A 25,336-nucleotide genomic window follows, 5' to 3' on the forward strand; every position below is an offset into this window, starting at 1 on the left:
GCCTGCGGTCTCCACCTCTGGTCATCCCGTTGCTGCTTCCACCTGCCTGCGGTCCCCACCCCTGGTCATTCCGTTGCTGCTTCCACCTGCCTGCGGTCCCCACCCCTGGTCATCCGGTTGCTGCTTCCACCTGCCTGCTGTGTGCTGCTGACGTCCATGACCCCCAGTCTGGCCCTCGGCAGGAGGGTCCCCCCTTATGATCCTGGTCCTGCTCAAGGTTTCTTCCCTCCTAAAGGGGAGTTTTTATTGCCACTGTTTGGCTTAAGGTTTTTCTCCCACTAGGGGAGTTTTTACCTGCCATTGTTTATGTAATAATTGCTCGGGGTTTATGTTTATGTTCTGGGTCTCTGGAAAGTGTCTAGAGACAACTTTTGTTGTATTAGACGCTATATAAATAAAATTGAATTGAATTGAACTCCCTGGTATAATTCAGATATTCGCATGTTGAAACAAAACATGCGTAAAATGGAAAGGAAGTGGTACTCTTGTAAGTCTGTAGACTCCTATCGTGAATGGAAAGATATGCTAATAGTACAGTATATAAAAAAACCCATTCGCAAAGCCAGAACAGCTTATTATTCAAAGTTGATAGAGAATAACAAAAGTAACCCACGTTTTCTGTTCAGCACTGTAGCCAGGCTGACAAAGAGTCACAACTCTGTTGAGCCGTGCATTCCTGCAGCTCTCAGTAATTAAGACTTTATGAGCTTCTTTAACAGTAAAATCATCAGAATTAGAGAAGAAATCAACCAGCCGGTTGTGGGTGTTTCTTCAGCTTTAGCGACTTCCATAGGCTCTAGACTGTTTTGATCTTATAGACCTCCGTGAGCTGACTCACTCGTCAATAGAGCTAAAAAGACCACATGTATGATATGGCGCTTTTGCATTAGTACCACCTTAACTCGGTTCTACCCGCCACGGCCCCGTTTTGCGCTTTTGCACTAGGGGCTGAGGCGGGCAGAGCCGCTCCAAGCCGATACTCTTTCTGTAACCATTTTAGCGAGGTTCTAATCAGGGCTGAGCAGGGACTATTTCTGACGTCACCACCCTCCGCGCCACTGATTGGTCGGGGGGCGGGCCCGTCATCACCCTCCACGCCTCTGATTGGTCGGGGGGTGGGGCCGTCAAACGTTTGAATCAGGAAGCGGGAGTCAGCGCGAGAGCGACCCGCGGCTCGCAGCGATTTTATTATAAAGCGCAAAACGTCTGTTTGGTGATCCAACTCTGAGGTGCAGATGTTCATAAACCTGGGGGCTGACGAGAGAATTAAAAAAGGGTTGTAGACGGGCTGTTTTACTCTCAGCCGCTCGCGGCTCCAGCTGATTTCTGATCAGCGCCGACATGAACAAAGCGGTTGCGCAATCGAGTACGTCACAGCAGCTTCACCCCAACCCCACCACTTCTCCCCTGGCTGTGGAAAAACAAACGGGTAGAGGCGGGTAGAGGCGGGTAGAGGCGGGTAAAGGCGTTACGAGCCGAGTCGGGCCGAGTAAGTCCTAGTGCAAAAGTGCCATTAGACCCCATCCCGACTCGACTATTCAAAAATGTTTTTTGTCTTATTGGCACAACAATACTTGACCAGATCAACTTATCCATAAACTTGTGTATGTTTGCAGGCCGGAGCTTCAGGAGCTGCGTGTTGACCCCCGCCTCTGATCATCCCGCTGCTGCTTCCACATGCCTGTGTGGATGTCTGCTGTGTGCTTGCTGACATCTTTGCCAGCATGCTTGGGGTGAGTTTAAAGATTATCGCACAAAGTATGGCAGAAATATGGTCATCGGATAGATTTCATATTTTCCAAAATAGTATTGAGCCCATTTAACAACCTGTTTTGAGGCAGCCTTAAAATATGACTTTTCTATCAGTGCTCAGGCCCTAATAATAATTATAGTTATGATAAACATTACAGGTACAATAGGGTCCTCCCCCCTCTGTGCTCGGGCCCTAAAAAAACAACAGACGAAGCCCTTCTCAGCCACAAACCCTGCCTATAAATATTAAACATGCACAAACCGTGAGATATCTGATTGGTGTCCAAATGTGATTGCCCTTCTCTTATTGGCTGCTGGGGACATGGCTCTGCAGCAGGTACACGTGAGGTTGTTGCTATATTGAATATTCCAACTTCATGGGGAAAAACACCATTAATAGATCTAACAGCAGAAAAGATTGTTGAAATCCCTCTTGCTATTAAAAATTCATCTTGGTTTAATGCCAAACTCCTATTCTACGATTTACCATTTTCAAATGTAAAGGCGAGTAGCTAAAATTAAAAAACTGTCAATGCTGATTATGTTAATTAAAATACTCTACCCTAACAACACACTACCCCTACTACTAGATTTCTCGTCTGCTAGTGTTGAAATAAATGTGCCCAAAAAGCTGGGGGGGGGGGGTCTGTTTGTGTCTAATTCGTTTGAAAGGGTCTGTTTACGCATAACTGCATTGCACGTGAACGCAACACGAGCCCGAGCCAGTTCGAACCAGTCCGGCGCGAGACGGCCAGCGTTCGGCTGCGCGCGCAGTCGCTCCTCAAGGCTGAATTCTGCGTTAAATCGACGGCGTAGGGTACGCGGCGACGCACACTGTACGCCGTAGGCTCTGCGTTGGTTTGACGCGGAACCATAAATCAGCCTTCAGGAAAACCTCACGGGACATTACCAGATGTTTCATTACCAGATGTTTCATTAGAACTGATGAGACAAATGAATAACGAAACCAATACAATACCAAAAAAATGTACTGAATGAATCGTCTCGTTACTGAGAGCGTCGTTAACGGAATGTGCCGCTCTTCACTGATGAAAACACTGATTTCACTGTAGGCACAAATATAAATAGCACCTATTTTTGAAGACGTAACATAACATGTTTTCGGACTGGGTTGTATTTGTCCATAAAGTTCCTCCCAGACAACAAACTATCGTTGCGGTTTATGGATATTGTCTCTGGCCATTTGTCTGAATACAAACTTGTCAACAACAGCACCACAGACTTCAGTAGTGGGCCTTACATTCGGGGTGAACGCTGTGTGGTTTATACAACTTCACCTCGATAAACTACTCAGCTATGTATATTGTAATGAGGAAGAACAGCCTTGGAACTGGTCGGAACTGGACTGAAATCATCCGCCCAGCCAGATCTGCATCCTCCCGAAACTCGAGCAGCAGCCGGAACTCAGCCGGGGGGAGGAGGGGGATTTCAAAGTAAAGGCCGACGACTCGCTACTTCGGGAGATAATAGTGCAAATAGTACACCTTTTGTAGTAAACGTGATCCGAATTACAATTTGAAATGTTATCAGTGTAGAGAAAAATGACAATGTAATCTTTTACTCCGAAGGTTTTCTGTGTGGTTTTATGAGGCTCCAAGGCCAGTTACTTTTATGTCGAAGAGCTCTTTTCCGGAATCGCACAGACTCCCGGCAACTTGACTCCCGCGCTCTCAGCTGTTCAACATCAACAACAGAATAACAATCCATCCTGTCCCTGACACAAAGACTCGGAGCTTCCCAGCAGCAAAACGCTTGCAAATACGAGAATCATGTTCAGCTTCTTAACATACGCGTTTGTAACTCATTAGACAATATTCTACTTACTTAAAAATACATATAACTTCAATGTCATGTTGAATTGCTTTCACAATCTAAGCACAACCAGTCGTGTCAGTCAAATTCATCAACTGACATGAATCATGACTGATTCAAATTAGTCAGTAGTGACAGTAAAAGCCCTGAACTTGGCAATAGTGTCAAAGGCTGTTGCTGCTTCGGGTTCTTCCCTGTTAAAAAAAGCAAGAAAATACTACACTTACTACAATATGATGCCTGTAGCAGTTTATATTCTTTTAGTGCGAGGCACCTCATCCTTTCAATAATCGTGCTAAAATCTGAGTCATGGTGTGGTGGATGCTGCGGAGCCGCGGAGCCTCACCTGAACCCCGGAGCGGCTCTGCCCGCCCCGCCAGCCGGCGCTGCCTGGCCCGCTACACGGCCCTGCCTGGCCCGCTACACGGCCCTGGGCGACACCGAACACACGCTGACATCCACCCGCAGGACGGCTGTCTGTTTCCCTTCAAACACGGTATTTCTGCTGTCACCCTTCATCCTTATGTTTATAGCTGGACAGCAACGCCGCACAAACAGCCTTGCCATCCTATTGGTTGGTGTCTGGGCTAAAGAGCCGTCACAGCCAATCAGTGAGCCACAATTTTACTCGCTTATGTTACTCAATGTAGAAGAAAAAATGTCTCTGGTGAAAACAGCTTATTTGGGATGTGTAGACAGAACAAGCGACTCACAAATATAGGAAACAAAGTAGCTTTTGTATTGACTGTGTGTGATGGATTAGGAAAGACAAAAAAATTCGATTGAATGAAGTTGTTAGAAACCCCAACTTGTATGTTATTATTATATTATTGGGGGAAGACAATAGCCAATTTAAACTTAAAGGCAACATAAATGAGCTCGAATGCACTGAATGTGACTGTCTCATTTGAATATAGTGCAGACTGAGTTCAAGTTGTTCTTGAGAAAACACAAATGAGCAAAAGAATAAGTAACATTATCGCGTGCGGAAACACAGTTTAAAAGCTTCCGTAATTCAGTGTATTTAATTAAACCTCCCAACCCTCTAAAATTCGCTGGTATCTTATTTCCAAAGTCTGTGCGAGAAGCTGCATGTCTGTTATATGTTGTTTGCTAACCCTTCTATCATCCCATGAGATCATTCTGGTTACTTAGTACTGGTCGCCAAATGTCATTCCAAGAACTAAAAGAGGGGAAGATTCAAACAGTTCAGTAGAAAACAAACCAGAAGAAAACATCTGGTAGAAACATTTACTGCGAGGGCGACACCTAGTGGCTCCTTTAAACAGGACACGGGGTTTATATTTATTACTTTTTGTAATAACACACCTGTGGCAAATATTTATTTTTATCATTTTCCATACTCATAAATGATCATCATCAAAAAAAATGAGGAACATCTAAATCATAGATGCTGCTGAAAAGTGTGACGTATGGACAAGAGAGAGGTCCCTCTATCAAGGACCGGGGCTGCACCCATTCATATTTGACTTAGTGCCCTATTATACACTGGATTATATACAGTATACATTTTTATAAAATGTGCCATGGGGATGCCTGAGTCTGTCTGGAAGAATACAATAACATGAATGTATTACATAGATTAAAGCAGCGTTTTTCAGTTCCAGTTGGTTTTAGGGGTTTCCCTGCCGCAGCACCCCTGTCTCCAGTTAAGGGTTCACATTTCTGCAGACCCAATGCCAAACTAAAGAGGTGATCAATTCACTTAAATCAGATGTGCTGGCACAGGGAAACCCCTAAATCCTTCAGTGGTACTTGAGGACTGGACCTGAGAAACACTGGACTAGATGGATGAGGGTTCTCAGCGGCCCACTGTCCTGCATATGTTACATGTTGCTCTGCTCTTACATGGATCAAATAAATGGACCATTGCCAGACTTGTGTAGACTTTGATGACAATCTGATGGTGATCAATCAATTGATACACAATTGAACTGAATAATCTGTGATGAACTAGTGACCTGTGCTACCTTTCACCAGAAGATAGCTGGAATAGGCTCCAGCAGATCCACATGATCTGTAATGGGATTAAGCAGGTCTGGATAATGGATGGATGTATTCATTAATTGAATATCGCCTAACCCCCTAACATAAATTATGTTGCTGCAATGTAAATCATGACACATGTGGTGAGACCCTGTCAGATAGCAGGTGTGGTTGAGATCTAAGGAGTGTTGTGTTTGCTGCCTAGTAATAACTGTACTGGTGATTTCACTCACAGGACCAGCAGGTAAAACGTGTTAACTCTGGAGAAAGCATGGATGGAAACCCACATCCAGCAGTTTAACATCTGGAGTCCAGAGCTGGTCCTTCACAGTCACAAGACCAGAATTATACCACCTGTTGTCAACAACATGTCTCTTACCACACCTTTGTCCATCTGTCTGAAGTCTTTGGTCCAACTGGATCGTACAAAATCCATGTGTAGCAATGCGGTGTTCAAAAACGTGCTCCTGTAGCCATTTCTGAGAAGAAGCCATACTTCTGCTATTTGCTGTCAGCGCTACACTACAAGTTTGTCCAGTCCAACCTCTTGGGCATCTCCCGCTCTCCATGATGATTGCGGCAAAACTACAACAAAAAAAGTCAAAACATTTTCCTTTTGCTCTTAATTTTTTTTCTTGCTCTCAGTCCTTGACCTTTCCTTTTCAACTCCACTACATTTAAGCTTTTTCTGATCAGTAGCTGTATCAGTATTAAGTGTATTAGTATTAAGAAAGCTCAATCTGCTTCTTTCATACGTAAAAACACTTTTCTATTGCCAGGAATTACCGCGCAACTCTTGGCATCTCCCATCTAAACTTTGGGACTTCCAAAATATACTCAGTACAGATCTCTCTGCAGCAGATCTCTCTGCAGCGGCACTAGCTACAGCGGCACTAGCTACAGCAGCCCTAGCTACAGCAGCCCTAGCTACAGCAGCACCAGCTACGCGCTTCACCTGCCTGTATCTTACATCCTACCATGTGCTGGATTATATAGGGGGCATCTTTGCACATTTTGCAATTGGGGTCTTGTCTGGTGTGGTTGACGTTGGCCTCCATCACTCTTTTGCCATTAATAATAACAATATTAAAAATAAAAATATTCTATTTGATTTAAAAAGCACTTTACTAAATACTACTGTCTAAGACATTCACTGAACAGTTCATCATTAGGGGCCACCTTCTGGATACATGTTGGGATTTGTGATGTTTGGCCCTGGATGGGGGTTTTGAAGCTTACTATCCCAGGCCTTCCATCCTTCCACTTAATGAGAATTCTACACATGATGTTGGATTTGAGTGCTTGAAAGAATCTCGGCTGAAACTAAGTGCTTAAAAACTCTCAAACCCATGACCCATGATAGAGCTAAACACAAAGGAAGTAACCACATCAGCCAGTTGATATTAAATATTGTACTTTTATTTGCTTTAATCTTTTTTTACTGTGTGCTGTCATAGTTACACATTGGTCTGGTGCAAACAATAAGTCAGGACTAAAATTAGCAGTGCATCTGTAAATAAAGATTCAACTTGGTTTGAATAATTGACTAAAGCTTATAAAGAGAGATGGGGTGGGGGAGCCGTTCCAAACATTTTGATCTGACAAAGAATGATTCCTCTGAGCATCAGGATCTGATATTGCCGTTTAACAAATGCACATGAACAACTGTGCTTAACACAACATTCAAAGCTTTTTTTCTTCTTTAACACAACTAAATCTCACCAGACCTGAATCACTCAAAACACCTGTACATAATCATCTCCATCACCCTTGAACAATAAACATAATATTCAGAAATGAAATGATCGATATATCATATTAACCACCAACACAATAAATCAACAGGGTCTTTGGCTGGTAGGTATAGTAGCGTAGGCCGGCCCCGAGCCGCCAGGAGAAAGCATTCTGTCATCGAGTGCACTCAGAGAAAAGTAAAAGCCCAATATCCTGCAAACATTTTGAGACTACTCAAAACAGTTGTAAATACGAGCTTTTTCTCAACTAGACTTTGGTCTCATCTGCAGACTTGACAAAGATGTTTGTTGCAAAACTGGAGGCCTAAAACCTGGACTACACTGACTCCTCCATTGGATTTACTAAAGTGCTAACATACTTTTGATCATAGTGAAGCCAGATACAACATGGTTGACTTAGCCCAAACAGAGCAAGGACAATTCCAACAGGTTTTGGACATTAAAAATTAAGCCAGTTAAAATTTCTAGATCTTATGGGTTTTATATATCACATTGATTTAAGTTTCTTTGGACATAGCTGAGGTAATCATTTCCCACAAAGCTGGTCTCACTAGTCTTTCTATTTAGCATTCAGACACGAGACTGGCACCAGACACCTTATTTAAATTTGCAAAATGGCTTTATCCAAAATGTCAATCTATTTCCTTAAAAAAGAAAAAAATGCATATAACATACCTCAATTTAAAAATTACCACTCTTAAGCCTTTGTAAGCATTTTAGCAAAATCCAAGTACATCAACTGACTCACAAATTAATCAGTGGTCATGGCGGTTAGCAATAGTAAAAAAAGGGATTTTATTTTTCCCATATTAAAAAACTGTCATTGAGCTTTTGGCTGAATGAACCTGTTCTGGTCGTACACAAGCGGCGCTAGACAGGAGCTGTGGGGAGACAGCAGGAGCAGAGCAGAGGGATACGTGAGGATGAAGACACACGTTGAAGCTGAAGCTTGTGTGTGTTCAGCTGCCGTACGTCCAACTTTCAGTCACTGATGACCAGGTTCCATTTACTCGTCACTTGCTGAGTTTCAAGGGTCACAAGTTGTTACAAATAAATTAGTCAAGGAAATGGGCACAAGGCCCAGGTGTCAAGGTAAATGACTGCTGTACTTTCTCATCTTTCTTTTCAGCTTTCTCTCACCTTTACCTCACACATATCTCACATACTTTATTCACCTTTTTTGCAGCATTTACAGTACATGCTGTAGTTCTAACCCTACTTCCCATTCAATAGCTGGACAAACGACAGATTTATAAAATATCTTCAGCAGTAAATCGATCATTTATCCAGATTTAGCGAGCTACAGTCTGACACCAACAGCCTTTTGTGTGCCGAAGCATTACTGTCTGATGAAGTTGCTCTTCATCCCTGAACCTCTCAACAGTTTTCCTATACGCCATCAGCTTGAATTCCTGCACTTTTATGCTTCACTAAAAAGCCATCTGCCTGCAGTTAGAAAAAGTAGTGTCAGAAAGCCTATGCCCATCATCCTTTTGTTGCCCCCAAGTCTAACTTTTCCCTCATTGCTGTTTTATGTTCCCAAATAAAGCACAATAAGCAGGCATGGTACAAGTAAAATGCTCATCATATTATATATATAAAAAAATCATAATATTCAATCAGACACAGTATTAATCTCAAAAATATTATGTATAAACATAAATATATCAATTAGTTTTCGTGGGTTTTAATTGGAAGCATAAGCCCCTCCAAGTAATGACGGCTGGCATCTGGTTGGCTTGTGCAGAGTGAGGTCTGCAGTCATGTGACCGGAGGAGGGAGAGGTGAGGGGTTCCTGGGGAGAGGTTAGGGTTTCCTGGGGAGAGGTTAGGGGTTCCTGGGGTTCCTGGGGAGAGGTTAGGGGGTTCCTGGGGAGAGGTTAGGGGTTCCTGGGGGAGGGAGAGGTTAGGGGTTCCTGGGGGAGGGAGAGGTTAGGGGTTCTTGGAGGAGGGAGAGGTTAGGGGTTTCTGGGGGAGGGAGAGGTTAGGGGTTCCTGGGGAGAGGTTAGGGGTTCCTGGGGAGAGGTTAGGGGTCCCTGGAGGAGGGAGAGGTTAGGGGTTCCTGGGGGAGGGAGAGGTTAGGGGTCCCTGGAGGAGGGAGAGGTTAGGGGTTCCTGGGGTTCCTGGGGTTCATGTGTGGAGGGAGTGGCATCATCTGGAGTTCAGTCTGGGAGCCGTCTGCAACAAATCCATCAAGTCAGAGTTCAGCAGAACAGATGCAGGTAGTCACCACAGAAAACAAACCATAATAATACCACAAACCCAATTTCTGTAGTCACACTTTATGTTAAATCATGTTTAGGTTTCATCAGAGCAGCCTGGGAGATTTGCGAGGCCCTGTGCGAAATGTAGGACTGGACCTGATACATGAAACAAATGTATCAAACGAGCCTTTCAGAGAGGCATTAAACTCTTCCATTTTCTTTAGTTTTTGTCTTTTTTCATTCCCTGATGGAAATTTCCTGAATCTGTCTCGTTCTGTCGACATTGTGTGACTTGTGTGTTTGTTCCACACTCCACCGTCTGGATCAAAGCAGCTTGTGTCTGCGCTTGGTCTGATCAGTTGTATTGAACAACAGACACGTGCATCATTGCACATATATTTATTGATATGCACAGACTAGTACACATTTAGGTCTGTAATGGAACGTGACTGTTGATATTTATAAGGGAAAAAACGAAAAAAAAAAACGAAACATTTTTTTTTGAAAAAATAAAAAAATTGAAAAAAAAAAAAAAAAAAAAACGGCCCATAGCGCGAGGCCCTGGGGCGCGAGGCCCGGTGCGGTCGCACGGTTCTCACACCCCTTGCGGCGGCCCTGGGTTTCATAACTTTCTGTTTAATTCTTATTTAGAGCCTTTTTTACATTTGCCTTGAGACATGCTGTAGAATTCTCCTTAAAATATTTATTCAAACGTTTCAGCAACTGTATTTTTATGGACACTTTGAGGCAGCTCACGGGGCTGTAGTGTATCTACTCAACTATATCAATTATAGCTATATACATTATAGATTATGTGTTGATAAACTGTAGATAAGTTACATATGAAACTAAATTAGAGGACATTTCTTTGCCATAAGCAATTATTATTATTAGTGCCACGACTGCGCCAATAGGCACTCCTCCTCCATAGCTATGCAATAGCAATGGAGGAGGACATGCCATACTGGCCTCCCTCCACTGGCTGCCTGTGCGTTTTAGAATCCATTTTAAGATTCTTTTATTTGTTTTTAAATATTTAATTGGTCTTGCTGCTCCCTACCTCTCGGAGCTTCTTCACCCCCACGCCCCCGCCCAGTGCCTCAGGTCAGCTGACCAGCTGCTCCTCGGGGTACCGAGGTCCAAACGAACGCTCAGAGGGGACTGAGCCTTCTCTGTTGCTGCCCCCAAGTTGTGGAACATTTTACCTCTCCACATCAGACAGTCCTCCTCACTGTCTGCTTTTAAAACTGACCTCAAAACCCATTTTTACGCATTGGCTTTTAACCCAGTATGAGACCTCGCTCTGTTTTTAGTGGTTTTATGTAATTTTATTTGTTTATTTAATTGTTTTTATTGTCTTTTATCGTTGATTGTCATGTACAGCACTTTGTTTCAGCTGTGGTTGTTTTAAAGCGCTTTATAAATAAAGTTGAGATATACATTTGTACATTATATATACAAATTAGCCCCGCCTCTCTTCTGATTGGCCGATATGTGATATTCCGATAACTTTTGAATGGTTTGACATAGAGAATCCTGTGTGGTGTCATCGGACTTAGTTTTGAGTCCTTCACCTCTATTGCTTGCAAAATGCAACAATGTACACAAATGGGCAGCAGCCCGCCGTGGCACTCTCAAAATTTCTGCGAGGAAATTGTCTAGTTATTATTATTATTATTATTAATAATAATAATAATAATTATTATTATTGATAATAATAATTACAACAACAACAATAATAATAATAAAAATACATTCAATTTATATTGTGCTTTTCTGGACACTCAAAGTGCTCACAGATTTTAATCTGCTTGTGGTACATCTAGATTTCTAAGCTACAGAACAATCAAAACAGTAAAACTTTCTCTCACATTGATAAGAGCAGTTTTTGCATTTCACATTTTCATTTCAGTTACATTCATAAATCAAAGTATTTCTCAGCATGACTAAAAAAAAACTGTGGCAACATACCAGCGAGAGAATAGCATGTGTAAGGGGTCAGAAAATAATTTTTGTCCTTAATTGTCAAACTGCTATTCTGCCACTTTGAACAAACATAAATCACCAGTATATTTCTGTTCCACTCAGTTCATAAAAAGTCCACTCACCACAGACAAGTGTCCGTTCTTAGCTTTGGCCACCAGTAGTTCTGATCCGGGCGTGAAGTCTATGATCCCTTCTTTCCCCTGACTCACGGTAAAATTGATGCTGGCGGGGGACAGTGACAGACGGAGATTCAATCGTGGACAAAGTGGAACTCTGAGCTTGACAGATTCATTTTAACGGTGGAACGTTGGCCCACGTATACAGAACATCCTGGTGTCTGTTCCCAGCTGGAGAGTTTTTACCTGCCATTGTTTATGGAATAATTGCTCGGGGGTTTATGTTCATGTTCTGGGTCTCTGGAAAGCACCTAGAGACAACTTTTGTTGTATTAGACGCTATATAAATAAAATGTAATTGAATATTTACAGCCTGGTGATTTCATGCCCATGAAACTCTGAGGGGGATGAATGTTTTTGTAGCACGCTAAGAGAATTAATCTAAAGCATTACATTTACTTGTCAATGACTTGCAGGTATAACTTCATCATCTGTAATCGTCCTGCTATCGTGACTAGCAAAGCAACCACCTACTGTATTTGTACTAACCCAGTGTCGGCCAAACACGACGGGCATTTTTTATTTCACTCTGGAGTCAGCATGTTAAAGGAGCTTGAGGCTCCTTTTAAGAAATGAGACTCTCTATCGCCACCCTTCACCACGGCGGCCGTCGGGGGTACTGCAGCCAACAGTGAAGCCGGCACAGGAGAACGGGGAGAACGTGCATGCAGCGTCATGTGACGTCACATCCGCAGCCCAGCGCGGGAAAATCGGGACCGACTTGCAGCACATTTTGCAAATAAAAAAAACAGCCTCAAGCTCCTTTAAACGGTGTATTTCACTGTCAACATCTGATCTCTGCAGATATGTGAGCAGGGTTTGGCTGGAGGAGCTGGGAGCAAACGCTAATTGCGCCCTATATGAAGAAAAACAGGCTTCAAAACGGCTCCTCACAAACCAGTGGGTCATGTGACCTAATGCTTTGTCCATTGTTTTATACAATCTAGGGAAGGGATGTTTCTAATCATATGTGGACAGGACCTGTCCTGCTGCTCCTCACCTGCCCTGGCTGATATTAATGCTGTTGATTTTGTCAGCACAGATGGCAATCTTGGTCAATGTCTCAATCACATGGTCACTCTGCAGAACCACGTCACCCTGAAAGGGAAGCAGCATCAGAAACACATTAACTGCTCTCACACTCACAAAAATATATCTCCAAATTTGCAGGAACAATTGTGTAATGTGTTTGGCATCACCTTTTGTTTGTTGTCATGACTGGGCACGTGCAGGACAAACACGCCGTCACTGAGGGAGCTGACCGACACGCCTGCAATCAAACAATCCTTACTGTCAAAGGAGTGATGCAGCATTAACAGAGACATTTTAAATGAACTACATCTAAGATGTTTAATCAGGCACATTTCTTCATCTGATTATCATATTTAATTTATTTATGGTAACTCTAGAAATGCTTTTGTGTTTCTGACCTTTCAAGGCTCCATATTCAATGCGCTGTTTTACTTTGCCCTCTTCTATGATGATGGCAGTGTTAGCGGTGAGCAGCAGCTGGCGGGACCGAGCCTTGTAGCCTTTCCTGTCGTACTTGGTGACTGGAACTGCATACTGGGATCAGAGGGGACACAGGTTAGCACCCTGCTCAAACCAACTCAGACCAGTTCCTCTGGTTAGAGCTGAACTCACCTTCATCTTCTCACTGCCCAGAGCTTCCAGTGCCTTGGGGTTGATGTCGTCGCCGTCTGAACAGAGGTCAACAGTTTGAATTATTTTCAAGTATGCATTACAAAGTGTGCTGTAGCAAGAAAGATGCCTGTCTTACTGAGCCTTGTGCTGACAAATAGTTTAGGCACACTCTGTGGATAGTTGTCCTTCTTGTCTTTGAAAAGCTCACTGGCAATCATCTTCTGCTCCATCTACTCAAACCAGAGAGACAGTTGGACAAATAAACGGTGCAGCACATGTGAAACGTTACAAAAGGGTGCCACGGTTACGTGATGTTTTTTAATTCTGAATTAATTATTCCGAATTAAACTATTTTCCTTCGAGTTTACATGGAAATAGTAATTCGGAATTGAGGTTTACATGGAAAACACGTTTGATGGTCTTTCTCCAATTCCTCTCCACGTCTGGGGGTTGGGAAGGTTCTGATTGGATAGGGGGGCGGACCGGAAGTTAAACTACCGGAAGAAAAACTAACTTAGCCGCTACAACTTTGAAAAACTCACAATTTTGATGTTTCCTGTTTCCATGTGTTCTTTTAATGATTTCTATTTATTAAATAAATGGTCTCTGCTCTTGACCAGCGCTTACTGCGTGCTGCCATCTTGAAACTTTGTTTGGAAAACCAGCCCAGTGGAATATAAGCGTCATGGAGACAGATGGGCGAGGGAACGAGCAGAAAGAAAGACCGGGATTAATTTAAAGAGGAATGAGTGTAGACATGATCGTGGAATTATTCTATTCAGATTTAAAATCGGAATAAACCAGCCACTTACTTCAGAATTAAGTTTAATTCGGAATGGCCATTTTCATTCGGAATTAGGTGTTTACATGGTCATTTTTACTCATTTTAAATCGGATTTAACTTTAATTCTGAATTAAAGAGGAATTAAACTTCCCATGTAAACACTCAGTGACTCAGGGAAATGTCTCACCTGATGTTTCCACTCAGGATTGATCTTCTTGCAGAACATCCACACCATGTTTTGCATGCACATCTTACGCAGATGATCTGATGCCTGACAACATAAAAAAGGTGTTGACAATTCTTGTGATGAGTCCTTGAATTATAAAATCTAAATATCTGAGTTTAATTCCAGGAAAAGCATGCACTCCTCCCACCTCTGAGAGAGCAGCTGGAGGTTTGGGCCAGCTTTTGTCCAAGACAGTTTTGGGCAGATTCCTGCGCAGCTTCATCAAGAAGGAATAGCGAACATAATCAAGGAAATATTCATTCTCTGGGCAGCGCTCTTTGTGGCGATAGATGAAGCCTTTGATAAATCTGAGAAAGATCAATAAAAGTCAATATAAAGAATAACTTTAGGACTTTAAAAAAGTTAACACAAAATAGGCGATGGCAATATTCCACATCATAGCTGTTAAAAACGAACATGAGGAGAGATGTGGACACATTGGAGACGTTAAGTTCAAACCCAGGTTTCTTGTGTTGACATTTTACAGTCAGATGTTGGTAATACACATTTCTGATTAAGTAATGATTAAGTACCTGCGAATGGTCCCGGCAGCCTGTCTCCTGCTCTGGGCCGCCCTCCTCGCCAAGATGCCTCTCCACCAGGCCTGGACGGCAACAGCTGGACGGGACAGCAGACACATGTAGTAAACACAGTGTAAACATACTAACTTGTATTTAGTTAGACATGACAATTAAACATCAGGTACAACTAGGCAGGAGTTTTTTCACCTGAGACTCTCATTTTCTGGTATCTGGTTTTCTGGCGGTAGCCTCGCCATCCTGCCTGTAGTTTTGTGGCTGTGAGGTGACAAAGATTTAACAGATACATCATTTAAATCTGCAAAACAACCAGTTTTGCAGATATAATTTGCAAACTATCTGTCTTGACGAAACTCATCCACTCTTACCAAGACCATGTTTTCTGGTCTCCAATGCATCCTCGGTGGCAAACAAGGTCTTTGGGAAACGGATGAAGATTTTGGTTCTACCAAGACATTACATAAAATCAAACAATACAAATATCTGCAGAACAAAGGAAAATGAGTATCAAGAGACTTAAGTCTGAATTCTGGTTCTGCGTTAAACCTACGCCGTAGGGTACGGCGGCTACGCGGGAGTCTCTCCGTAGCTACACCGTAGCCTGACCTGCAAAATGGAACTACTCGTGGAGGCGACGCAGACCCAACGCGGTTTCCGGTTTGAAGCAGTCGTGAACTTTCAGTGCTCTTTTCCTCGTGTGTGTGATTTTTTTTTTGGGTTCTCTTGGTTTTTTGCACAATAGTTGTCCTTATCTCTTTGATTCACTGTGACCAGAAAAGCCGGAAGCTAAACAAAGTATCAACTAGTGCTCTAGGGGGTACTGCACCGCGGAGAAATGGAGTGATGGAGAAGTCTGAAGGTTCACTGTGGCGTCATGGTGACGGCGTAGGCTCTGTGTTGGTTTAACGCAGAACCTTAAATCAGGCTATATGCACAATGGCCTAGCTGTTCTCTGACCTGCCCAGCTTGTACTCCTCAGGCTTGTATCCCAGATGTTTGACCAGGGTGGACACACCGTCAGCCAGTTTCCCCCGCCAGCTAGGCCACGTATCTGGACAAAGGGACTTGTACCTAAACACAGGCAAGCCAAACACAAAGTACACAAACAAAAATCAATGCTGGAATTTTATTTGGAAATAAAAAATAAAAATAAAGCCTCTTCCAGTGATCACTCACTTCAAAGTCATTTTTATTCCCCCGTTTTAGCATTTGAAGAGGAAGAATTTTCAGTAGGGATGCCCCGATACCGATACTGGTATCGGTATCGGGGCCGATACTGCCCTCATATACTCGTACTCGTACTCACAAAAAGTCTCAGATACCACGCACCGATACTTGTAGTTACTGGTTAGCGCCGCTAGGGGGAGATGTTGAGCCGCCCCACGGCTCCCCGGGTCAGTCTGCAGCCACAGAGCTGCTGCTGCTCAGCCAGCTGTTCCATGTTTCAGTAAATTCTTCAGTTTGTTCTATCTTCCTTAATTATACAAACTGGACGGTTGAGTATTACCCTTACTCACAGGGAACTTTATTAAACACTCCACGTAACTCACAGTACAACATAAACAATCCCATTGTTACATTCCAGTTAGCCGTGTTAGCCGGTTAGCCGCGTTAGCCCATTAGCCGTGTTAGCCGCGCCAACAGCCCGCAGTCTGTCTTGCTTCTGTCGTCGTCCCTTATTTTGAAATATGTCCACCCTGCTGACATCCCGCTTACATTAATAAATAATAATAATAATACATTTTATTTGAAGGTGCCTTTCTAAACACTCAAGGCCGCTGTACAATGGTTAAAAACAGTGTAACACAATAATAAAAGCTAGGGGGTAAACAAATACTCAGATTAAGTTAAAAAACCACGACAACGACATAGTGCAAGTGCGGTCAGAGGGAGAAGGCAGTTCTGAACAGGTGGGTTTTCAGTTTGAATTTGAAGTGAGGGAGTGAGGTGGTGTTCCTGAGATCCGGTGGTAGGCTGTTCCAGAGACGGGGAGCAGAGCGGCTGAATGCTCTGCTCCCCATGGTGGCAAGACGGGCAGGTGGAACAGTCAGGTGGATGGAGGAGGAGGATCTGAGGGTGCGTGAGGGCGTGGCGACGTGGAGGAGGTCCGACAGGTAGGGAGGGGCAAGGTTGTGGATTGACTTGAATGTTAGGAGAAGGATTTTGAAGTCGATTCTGTGTTTTATTGGAAGTCAGTGGAGCTGTTGTAGGACGGAGGTGATGTGGTTGATGGATTGGGTCCTTGAGATGATGCAGGCAGCTGAATTCTGGACTAACTGGAGTTTGTGGAGGAATTTGTGAATGACACCAGAGAGGAGAGAGTTACAGTAATCAAGGCGAGAAGTGACGAGGCTATGCACGAGAATAGAAGTGGTGTGCGGGGTGAGGGAGGGGCGGAGGCGGTTGATGTTGCGCAGGTGGAAATAAGCGGACCGGGTAATGTTGTTGATATGAGAATGAAAAGATAGGGTACTGTCGAGAATGACACCCAGACTCTTGACCTGTGGGGAGGGGGAAACAGTGGAGTTGTCAATGAGTATAGGGAAACTGTCGGTTTTGGATAGTGTTGATTTAGAACCATTCAGGAGGACCTCGGTTTTGTCACTGTTTAATTTGAGGAAGTTGGAAGAGAACCAGGATTTGATATCTGTTAGGCAGTCAGCGAGGGACGAAGGTGGGAGGGTGGAGGTGGGCTTACTGGAGAGGTAGAGCTGGGTGTCATCCGCGTAGCAGTGAAAGCTAATGTTGTACTTACGGAAGATGTTGCCGAGGGGGAGAAGATAGATGATGAAAAGGAGGGGCCCCAGGACAGAGCCCTGGGGCACACCTGAAGTGACAGGGGAAGGCTGGGATGTGAAAGATTTAAGTTGAATGAACTGAGTGCGGCCTGTGAGGTAGGAAGTGAACCAGTTTAGAGGAGTGTGGTTGATGCCGATGGCGCGAAGTCTATTGAGGAGGGTGGGGTGGCTGATGGTGTCGAAGGCCGCACTCAGGTCAAGGAGGATGAGGATAGTGAGTAAACCAGAATCAGCTGCCATGAGGAGGTCGTTGGTTATTTTTACAATTGCAGTTTGGGTGCTATGGAGGGGGCGGAAGCCAGACTGGAATTGTTCATACAAGTTGTTAAGTGATAAATGGTGCTGGAGTTGTGTAGCGACTATTTTCTCAAGGATCTTGGAAATGAAGGGCAGGTTTGAGATAGGACGGAAATGATTGAAGTTGGTAGGATCTGCACCAGGTTTTTTCAGGATTGGGGTTATTGCAGCAATTTTGAATGATGAAGGAACAGATCCAGTGGTGAGAGAGGAGTGGATGATGGCAGAAATGAGGGGGACCAAAGAGGGGAGGCAGGATTTAACCAGGACTGTCGGGAGGGGGTCCAGTTGACATGTGGTGGGCTTTGACCTGTGTATGAGGTCAGAGATCTCCGAGAAGGTGGGGAGCTCAAAGGAGGAGAAGGGGTGGGTGGGCGGGTGGTGATCGGAAGTGACGCTGAGGGAGGTAGAATCAAGGTCCTGATGGATTTGCAGGATTTTGGTGTTGAAGAAAGACAGTAGAGAGTTACAGAAGGCAGTTGAGTAGAGATGGGGTGGTATAGAGACTGGGGAACGGGTGATATTGTTGAACAATGAAAACAGTGACTTGGTGTTGCCTGCGTTTGAACAGATTATGCTGGAGTAGTAGTTTGATTTGGATTTGGCAATACAGTCCCGGTAATGCATAAGGTGATCTTTGTACATTTCTTTGTGGACAGACAGACCAGTTTTACGGCGAAGCCGCTCAAGCTGCCTGCCTTTGGCTTTCATGAGCCGAAGGTCAGGCGTAAACCAGGGAGCAGAAAGGGTGAAAGAAACAGATCTAATTGTCACTATCTTGCCTGAAACGGCACTGCCAGTCTCACTCACGGGTATCACTCTATATAACTGGACTGTAACAATGGGATTGTTTTTTCTTCTTCTTCTTCTTCTTCTTCTTCTTCTCCTCTGTTTTATTGGCGGATCGCAACCAACTTTAAGGTGCATACCGCCACCTACTGTACAAGAGTGTGTAACATCATTTCATTTAGCCTGTTTTTTAAATTCTATTTGATTTGAGTTTATGTTGTTTCACACGGACGGCTTCAGGTGAAGCACCGCACATGCGCAGTAGATGTACCTGCGACGAGACTAAAGCGCGGAGGAAAGCCCGGCCGGCTGAGTTTTGTTTAAAATTGAATTTCTGTTGCAAATAAAACCTGTCTTCCAATTCATTGCATTTTTAAATTGCATTTTTAGCCTAGTTATTTATTTGTGGTAGAAGTATCGGATCGGTACTCTGTATCGGCGAGTACACAAATTAAAATACTCGTACTCGGTGTGAAAAAAAATGGTATCGGGGCACCCCTAATTTTCAGCTTTTCTGTCTTATGTGGCTGTATAAAAAAAAACATCAGACTTCCCAATGAAAGAACAGTCAATCGGTGTGTACGGTGTGTTTTCCCCCGAGTGTAAGCTATGAAAAGCCACTGTACATGTAACTAGGCATGATTAAATGCCAAGTGTTGAAAAAATGCAAGTGCTGAATTACCTCTCTAGGAAGACCTCATAACGCCGTCTGTAAGCAAATCCAGCTCTTCTCACCCTCAGATTCTCCATCAGTCCCAGATATTTCACCTGGTGACGAATCAACACCTCGTCAAACCGTCCTGAGAGAAAGGAGGAGAATATCAGGGTCAAATAATACTGTAAAAAAATGTCACAGCCTGTTGGGCAAAATGAGCACAGATAAGAAGTGAATGTTGAGCAGCAGCAGTAGGAGTTCCAGAGCACAGTGGAGCAGTGTGACACCAACAAAAGAGCAAGTGTGGAGACAGAGAAAAGGCTGGAGCGATATACTGATGAGCACATGGAGAGCTACACTGCAGCACAAAACTAACTGTTTGCTTTTGAATGAGTGAAATCACATGTTGTACATGATGTTTGCAGGAATATTAGCTTCTTGACTATGCAAAGCTGCTTTGATTGTGTTTACGAGATCAGTCACTTAAAGTTGGCTCTAACGTATTGGAAAAATGAGGAATATAAAAGTCAGATGTTGATACTTAATTGACACTGATGACGTATTATTGTTTGAAAGGCACATTTATGATAACCACGAGTATTTAAACAGTAGTAATTCAAACTTTCAAAGATAATCGTGAGATTAAAGAATCACATTTGTTATTAAGAAATGCTTAAATTCAACAAATAGGTATAAAAAGTAGTCGTTCAATCTAGTCTTTCAATTAATGACGGCACAAAATCCAACTCTACCTCTGCATGTGCAGTCCATGTAAGACATTTTTTTTTAATTAAATTCCACAAAAAGCTGAATTTACATGATCTGTAACAATATTCATGGAATTTGAATACCAATTGAAGAACAAAATGATGATGGAATGTAGTGTGGTGTTCACTTTAGACATGTAATCCCTTTGGATTTCAATTTCATTCATTAAAAAAATATATATTTTTATGTATTTTTAAATACTTATTTCAAGTGTTGACTAGATTATCTGAAGACCTGAGCAGCTATATTTATCCTAATTAAAACAAGAACGAGAAACAGAAGAGTCTGACCTGCTTGCTTGGAGTCATTGGGCTTGATGCAGCGGACGTACGAGGGCTCCTTGGACATCAGGATCTCCATGAGCTTGGCCAGGCTGCCCTTGAACTGAGTGGCTGCCTGGACGGGCAGACGGGGACGGACAGAATACAGATACAAGCTGGTTTAGAAGGGATGGTGAGAACAAAAAGGATAGGGCAAGGATGCTAGTCAGAAGAGCCGTGAGAGAGAGCTGAAAGCTAAGCGGAGCTCCAGGAGCAACTGAACACTGGGACCAGTGTGGAACACTGGGACGGGGCTTTGCAGCCTGGGACAGCACCCTGCATCTGTGTGTGTCTGTGCATCTGTGTGCATCTGTGTGTCTGTGCATCTGTGTGCATCTGTGTGCATCTGTGTGTGTCTGTGCAAGTGTGTAGAGGTCATGCAAGTGTACGGGCATTCCCCAGTGCGTGGGCAGCTGCAGAGACTCTCTGTCAGAGTACCCACTCAGCATTGCAGAGAAAAAACACACTAATGTTTATTGTGCTGGGGAAAGTATGCTGGAATGCATGGAGGGATTGTTAAGTGGGAAACACCAGATACACAGACGGTAAGATATCTCACTGTGTCGGGGCGTTTCTTGTCACTCAGCTCCTCCTTGTCGAAGCACTGGTTCAAGATCTTGTTCTCAGACATGCACATCACCTGGAGACGCAGAAGAGTCACTTTAACCTCTGATATCCACACAACACAACAATGTGTGAAGTGCATGATTTCAAATGACAAAATTCCTATTTTTCCGATTTCATATAAACTCAGTCTCACCTCTTTTAAGTTCCTGAACAGTAGATCATTGTTCTTGTCCAAAAATCCTAAGTGAGAGAAGATACAATTTCACTTTTAATCCATGTGATCAGACTGTCACCGGTAGTCTGGCCTTTCACTTGCAGATCAAGCTCCAATCCCACTTTTCAATGTATTCAATGTATGTTTATCTAGTCAATTTTACAATGAAACATTTGTATTGATTCGCGTTGCCTCAGTCCACTTTTCCTAAAATAGATTTAATCATATGTATCAATACGCTACATCTTAAATAGCTGTGTATGTAAAACCAACACTTCCTCTGTACGGCTCTGACATATTGATGTTATATTAAGTTAATTAAAATTATATGACAATTATTTCCACAGGCATTATTGTTTACAATTATTTTAATACAGTGGTGACTATGGTTTTCTCCAATAAAATGTCTTGCCTCCAAAAGTGATCTACAGTTTGGTAACTAACTGAGAAGATGCTGTCTTGATAAGTTGGTTGACTGGTTGACTGGTTAACAGTTGGACAAATTCTGAATGGTTCACGTGAATTCAGTGGATGACAGCTGGACTGCAGGCAGGTTATTTTCACACTTTTACTCTTCTACAAAACATCTCTACTATTATAAAACATATACAATGTCATTTTTTATTGTTTTACTGAAATAAGCACAGATTTCTTGTAATGTTTGGAGCCTTCACAAACGTGCACTCTGATCATGTGATAACGACATTATGGACGCTGGATTTTGTCATATATGCCAACAAGAAGCCGGATCATCCCTCTCATCTTTATTCCGGAGATTTCAATGACCACAGTTACATGATGTTTTTTAATTCAGAATTAATTATTCTTAATTAAATAAATACTATTTTCCTTTGAGTTTACGAAATAGTAATTCCAAATTATGGTTTAAATGGAAAAGTCGTAAACTTTCAGCGCTCTTTTCTTCGTGTGTGTGATTTTTTGGGGGGGTTGTTTTGTTTTTTTGCACAATAGTTGTCCTTATCTCTTTGATTCACTCTGACTGGAAAAAAACGGAAGCTAAAAAAAGTATCAACTAGCGCAGTGGTTCTCAAATGGGGGTACGCGTAGATTTTAAAATATACATATATTTAAAAAGTAGCATCCATGCAAAAATCCTTTAAAAATAAATATTTCATAAATAATTGAGGAAAATAGTCCTGGTGTGGAGTTTCCCCCACACCAGGATGGTTCCACCTAACCTGTCAATCACCTGGCTTCACCTGTCAATCACCTGGCTTCACCTGTCAATCACTTGGAGCAACGATGGAGTCGTGGTTGAAGCGTAGCAGCAATATTTTTATGTTTAATAAATCAGTTACTGATGGCACAGTGGTATGTTTTAGGTCTTTTTTTTACAACCAAAAGTGCTTTGCGCTGGTTAGGGGGTACTTGGCTGAAAAAATATTTCACAGGGGGAACATCACTGAAAAAAGGTTGAGGACCACTGAACTAGCGCTCTGGGGGGAACTGCACCGCGGAGAAATGGAGTGGCGGAGAAGTCCGAAGGTTCACGACGGCGTCACGGCGTCACGGCAACGGCGTAGGCTCTGCGTTGGTTTAACGCAGAACCTTAAATCAGCCTTTAACCTGAGGATTGAGCAGCTTCTCTTCATCAGACAGGGTGGGGCTTCTCTGGCTGCGCACCAACACACACACACACACACACACACACACACACACACACACACACACACACACACACACACACACACACACACACACACACACACACACACACACACACACACACACACACACACACACACACACACACACACACACACACACACACACACACACACACACCGTTGACGTTGTAGTTGACCTCTCCAGCGTAGTGCAGCAGTCTGAATTCTTCTCGACCCATTACCTTTCGAGTCTTTCCATCAGCCAGCTTGTGACTGCAGGAAAACACACACACACACACACACACACACCTCACACATCAGTCATATAATAAGTACTTAACAACTGCTGAAGGTCTTTGAAAGGAAACTGGAATTCAACTAGATGTGAGAGGATGAAACTAACGTGACAAAGTGTGGATGTCCTCCAACAGTGTTCTCCAGCTTCTCCAGGAAGGTGAAGTCACTAGCGTCTCCTGGCCGAAGACACTCCTCGTCCTGGGGTTGGAACAGAGAGTTAGTGTCTTACAGGAACAAGAAGGTTAATGTCACTGCCTGGATGACATTCCTAGAACATATTCAGTAATATTGAGTTTTTTTTATTGTGTGTTATAGGATAGGCATCTGCAAATAACAGTGCGTGTGCGTTAAAAGATCTACTCTGATATTTTCAGATATACACCGACTTGGACATTTTTTTTATTGGGGTTGGGAAAATGATTTTCTTCTTACTTTCAAAAATCATATTTCTGTTCAAAAATATTTGTTGAATTGAAATCTGCCTTAAAAATTTTTTTTTTTTAATCACAGTCCCAAATGCGAAGCTGCAGAGATCCAAATGAAACTAAACAAGAGTTCAAACAACAAAGGTTTCAAATCTGCAGCATGTAATGCTTCATCATCTTTTATCATCTTCCTTCAGGAATGGATCAAATATTATTGAACTGATTTAAACAGGTTTCAAAGCTCCATTATATGATATTTTTCTAACTTGCAAATGGACAAGCATTCTCTCATCTTAATTGTAGTTAATAATAATAATAATAATAATAATAATAATGCATTCTATTTGTAAGGCACTCTTCATCCAAGGATCTCAGAGACACAGACCGAGTGCATAGTTAAAACTAACAATAATAAGTCATAAAACTCAACTCAAAAACACCTTCCTGAATAAAAAGGTTTTTATGCCAGTCTTATGGCGCTTTTCCACTAGAACCTACTCGGCTCGACTCAACTCGGCCACTTTCTCTTCCATAACAATTCAGCTGGAGCAGAAGTCGGATTGATGTACTTGAAGCTGCTGGGACGTATTTGATTGTGTGATCTAAACAGAGAAGACAACAACACTAAAGATGTAGAACCTGGAGGAGATGATAGATGTGCTGCTGGATCTGTGGCTTGTGTTTGATATCAAGTTAAAAAAGGAAAAAGGGGGGTCTCCCGCACACTGTCAAGTCACTTGCAAAAGACTTTAATTAAGCAAACAAACAACGTTTAGACGAAACGTTGTTTGTTTGCTTTATTAAAGTCTTTTGCAAGTGACTTGACAGTGTGCGGGAGACCCCCCTTTTTCCTTTGTTCACTCCTACCTACTCCAACGCACCTGTTTTTCAAGTTTTTTTAGGTGTGCATCAGCCTCCAGATCTCTAATATCAAGTTAAAAAATTAGAGCGAGAGAAGATTCAAGCGGCGATGCTTTTTAATTTTTGTTAGTTTGTCTCTGCGCTGCTGAAAAGTCAGCTGGAGCCGTGAGCAGCTATGAAGAGACAGAGCTCCTGGTAGATCTGGTTGTTCCTTATCTCCCGTCTAGATCCCTTTTTAATTCTCTCCTCAGCACCAGGTTTATGAACATCTGACCCTCAGAGTTGTATCATGAAACACACTTTTGCTGCCATTGCCTGTTGAATAAACTGAACAAGAATCCGTCAGAGTCTCTTTCTCTGATTTCCTCCTCTTGACTCAGACGTCCAATCGGTGGCCTGTAGTGTGATGATGTCAGACACAGCCGACTCAGCAGCTTATGGCGCTTTTCCACTAGTACCTACTTAGCCCGACTCGACTCGCCCCGGTTTTGCGCTTTTCCACTAGGGGTGGAGGTGGGTGGAGACGTGCTGAGTAGATACTTTTTCTGTTTATATTCCACCGAGGTTCTAAGCTGGGGGGTTGGAGTCAGACGTCTGAGTCAGGAGGAGGAAATCAGAGAAAGAGACTCTGACGGATTCTTGTTCATTTTATTCAACCAGCAACGGCAGCTAAATGCCCAATCTCAATACTCCCCCTACTTTTCTTCACTCGCCCTTCTTTTCTCCACTCGCACTTCTTTTCTTCCCTAACCCCTAAAAAAGAAGGGGGAGATTTTAGGGCACTTGAGATCTAGGGCACTTGGCCCAGGGGCC

At 43.0% G+C, this 25,336-nt stretch overlaps 2 protein-coding genes across 6 annotated transcripts in view; both read right to left on the reverse strand.

Annotated features, from left to right (window-relative positions):
• LOC133441394 (large neutral amino acids transporter small subunit 4-like) overlaps window positions 1-4,106 on the reverse strand; it is a 71,512-nt gene extending 67,406 nt beyond the window's left edge. For all 3 annotated transcript variants that reach the window (XM_061718634.1, XM_061718633.1, XM_061718631.1), the window contains exon 1: window positions 3,932-4,106. The gene's annotated coding sequence lies outside the window, so the exon portion shown is untranslated. The remainder of the gene's footprint in view (window positions 1-3,931) is intronic.
• A 2,883-nt stretch (window positions 4,107-6,989) lies between these two features.
• The window catches only part of LOC133441395 (unconventional myosin-Ic-like), an 80,969-nt gene continuing 62,622 nt past the window's right edge, over window positions 6,990-25,336 (reverse strand). For all 3 annotated transcript variants that reach the window (XM_061718635.1, XM_061718636.1, XM_061718637.1), the window contains exons 14-32: window positions 23,344-23,435; window positions 23,119-23,213; window positions 21,292-21,338; window positions 21,091-21,171; window positions 20,502-20,607; window positions 19,471-19,588; window positions 15,862-15,975; window positions 15,273-15,349; window positions 15,094-15,162; window positions 14,899-14,983; window positions 14,514-14,673; window positions 14,327-14,410; window positions 13,492-13,585; window positions 13,356-13,411; window positions 13,142-13,277; window positions 12,911-12,981; window positions 12,712-12,809; window positions 11,658-11,757; window positions 6,990-9,523 (exon numbers count right to left, since the gene is read on the reverse strand). In XM_061718635.1, coding sequence (XP_061574619.1) covers window positions 9,497-9,523; window positions 11,658-11,757; window positions 12,712-12,809; window positions 12,911-12,981; window positions 13,142-13,277; window positions 13,356-13,411; window positions 13,492-13,585; window positions 14,327-14,410; window positions 14,514-14,673; window positions 14,899-14,983; window positions 15,094-15,162; window positions 15,273-15,349; window positions 15,862-15,975; window positions 19,471-19,588; window positions 20,502-20,607; window positions 21,091-21,171; window positions 21,292-21,338; window positions 23,119-23,213; window positions 23,344-23,435 — 1,710 coding nt within the window. In that variant the 3' untranslated portion in view covers window positions 6,990-9,496. The remainder of the gene's footprint in view (window positions 9,524-11,657; window positions 11,758-12,711; window positions 12,810-12,910; window positions 12,982-13,141; window positions 13,278-13,355; window positions 13,412-13,491; window positions 13,586-14,326; window positions 14,411-14,513; window positions 14,674-14,898; window positions 14,984-15,093; window positions 15,163-15,272; window positions 15,350-15,861; window positions 15,976-19,470; window positions 19,589-20,501; window positions 20,608-21,090; window positions 21,172-21,291; window positions 21,339-23,118; window positions 23,214-23,343; window positions 23,436-25,336) is intronic.

This window comes from Cololabis saira, chromosome 4, assembly GCF_033807715.1.
Source record: "Cololabis saira isolate AMF1-May2022 chromosome 4, fColSai1.1, whole genome shotgun sequence".
Lineage (NCBI taxonomy): Eukaryota > Metazoa > Chordata > Actinopteri > Beloniformes > Belonidae > Cololabis > Cololabis saira.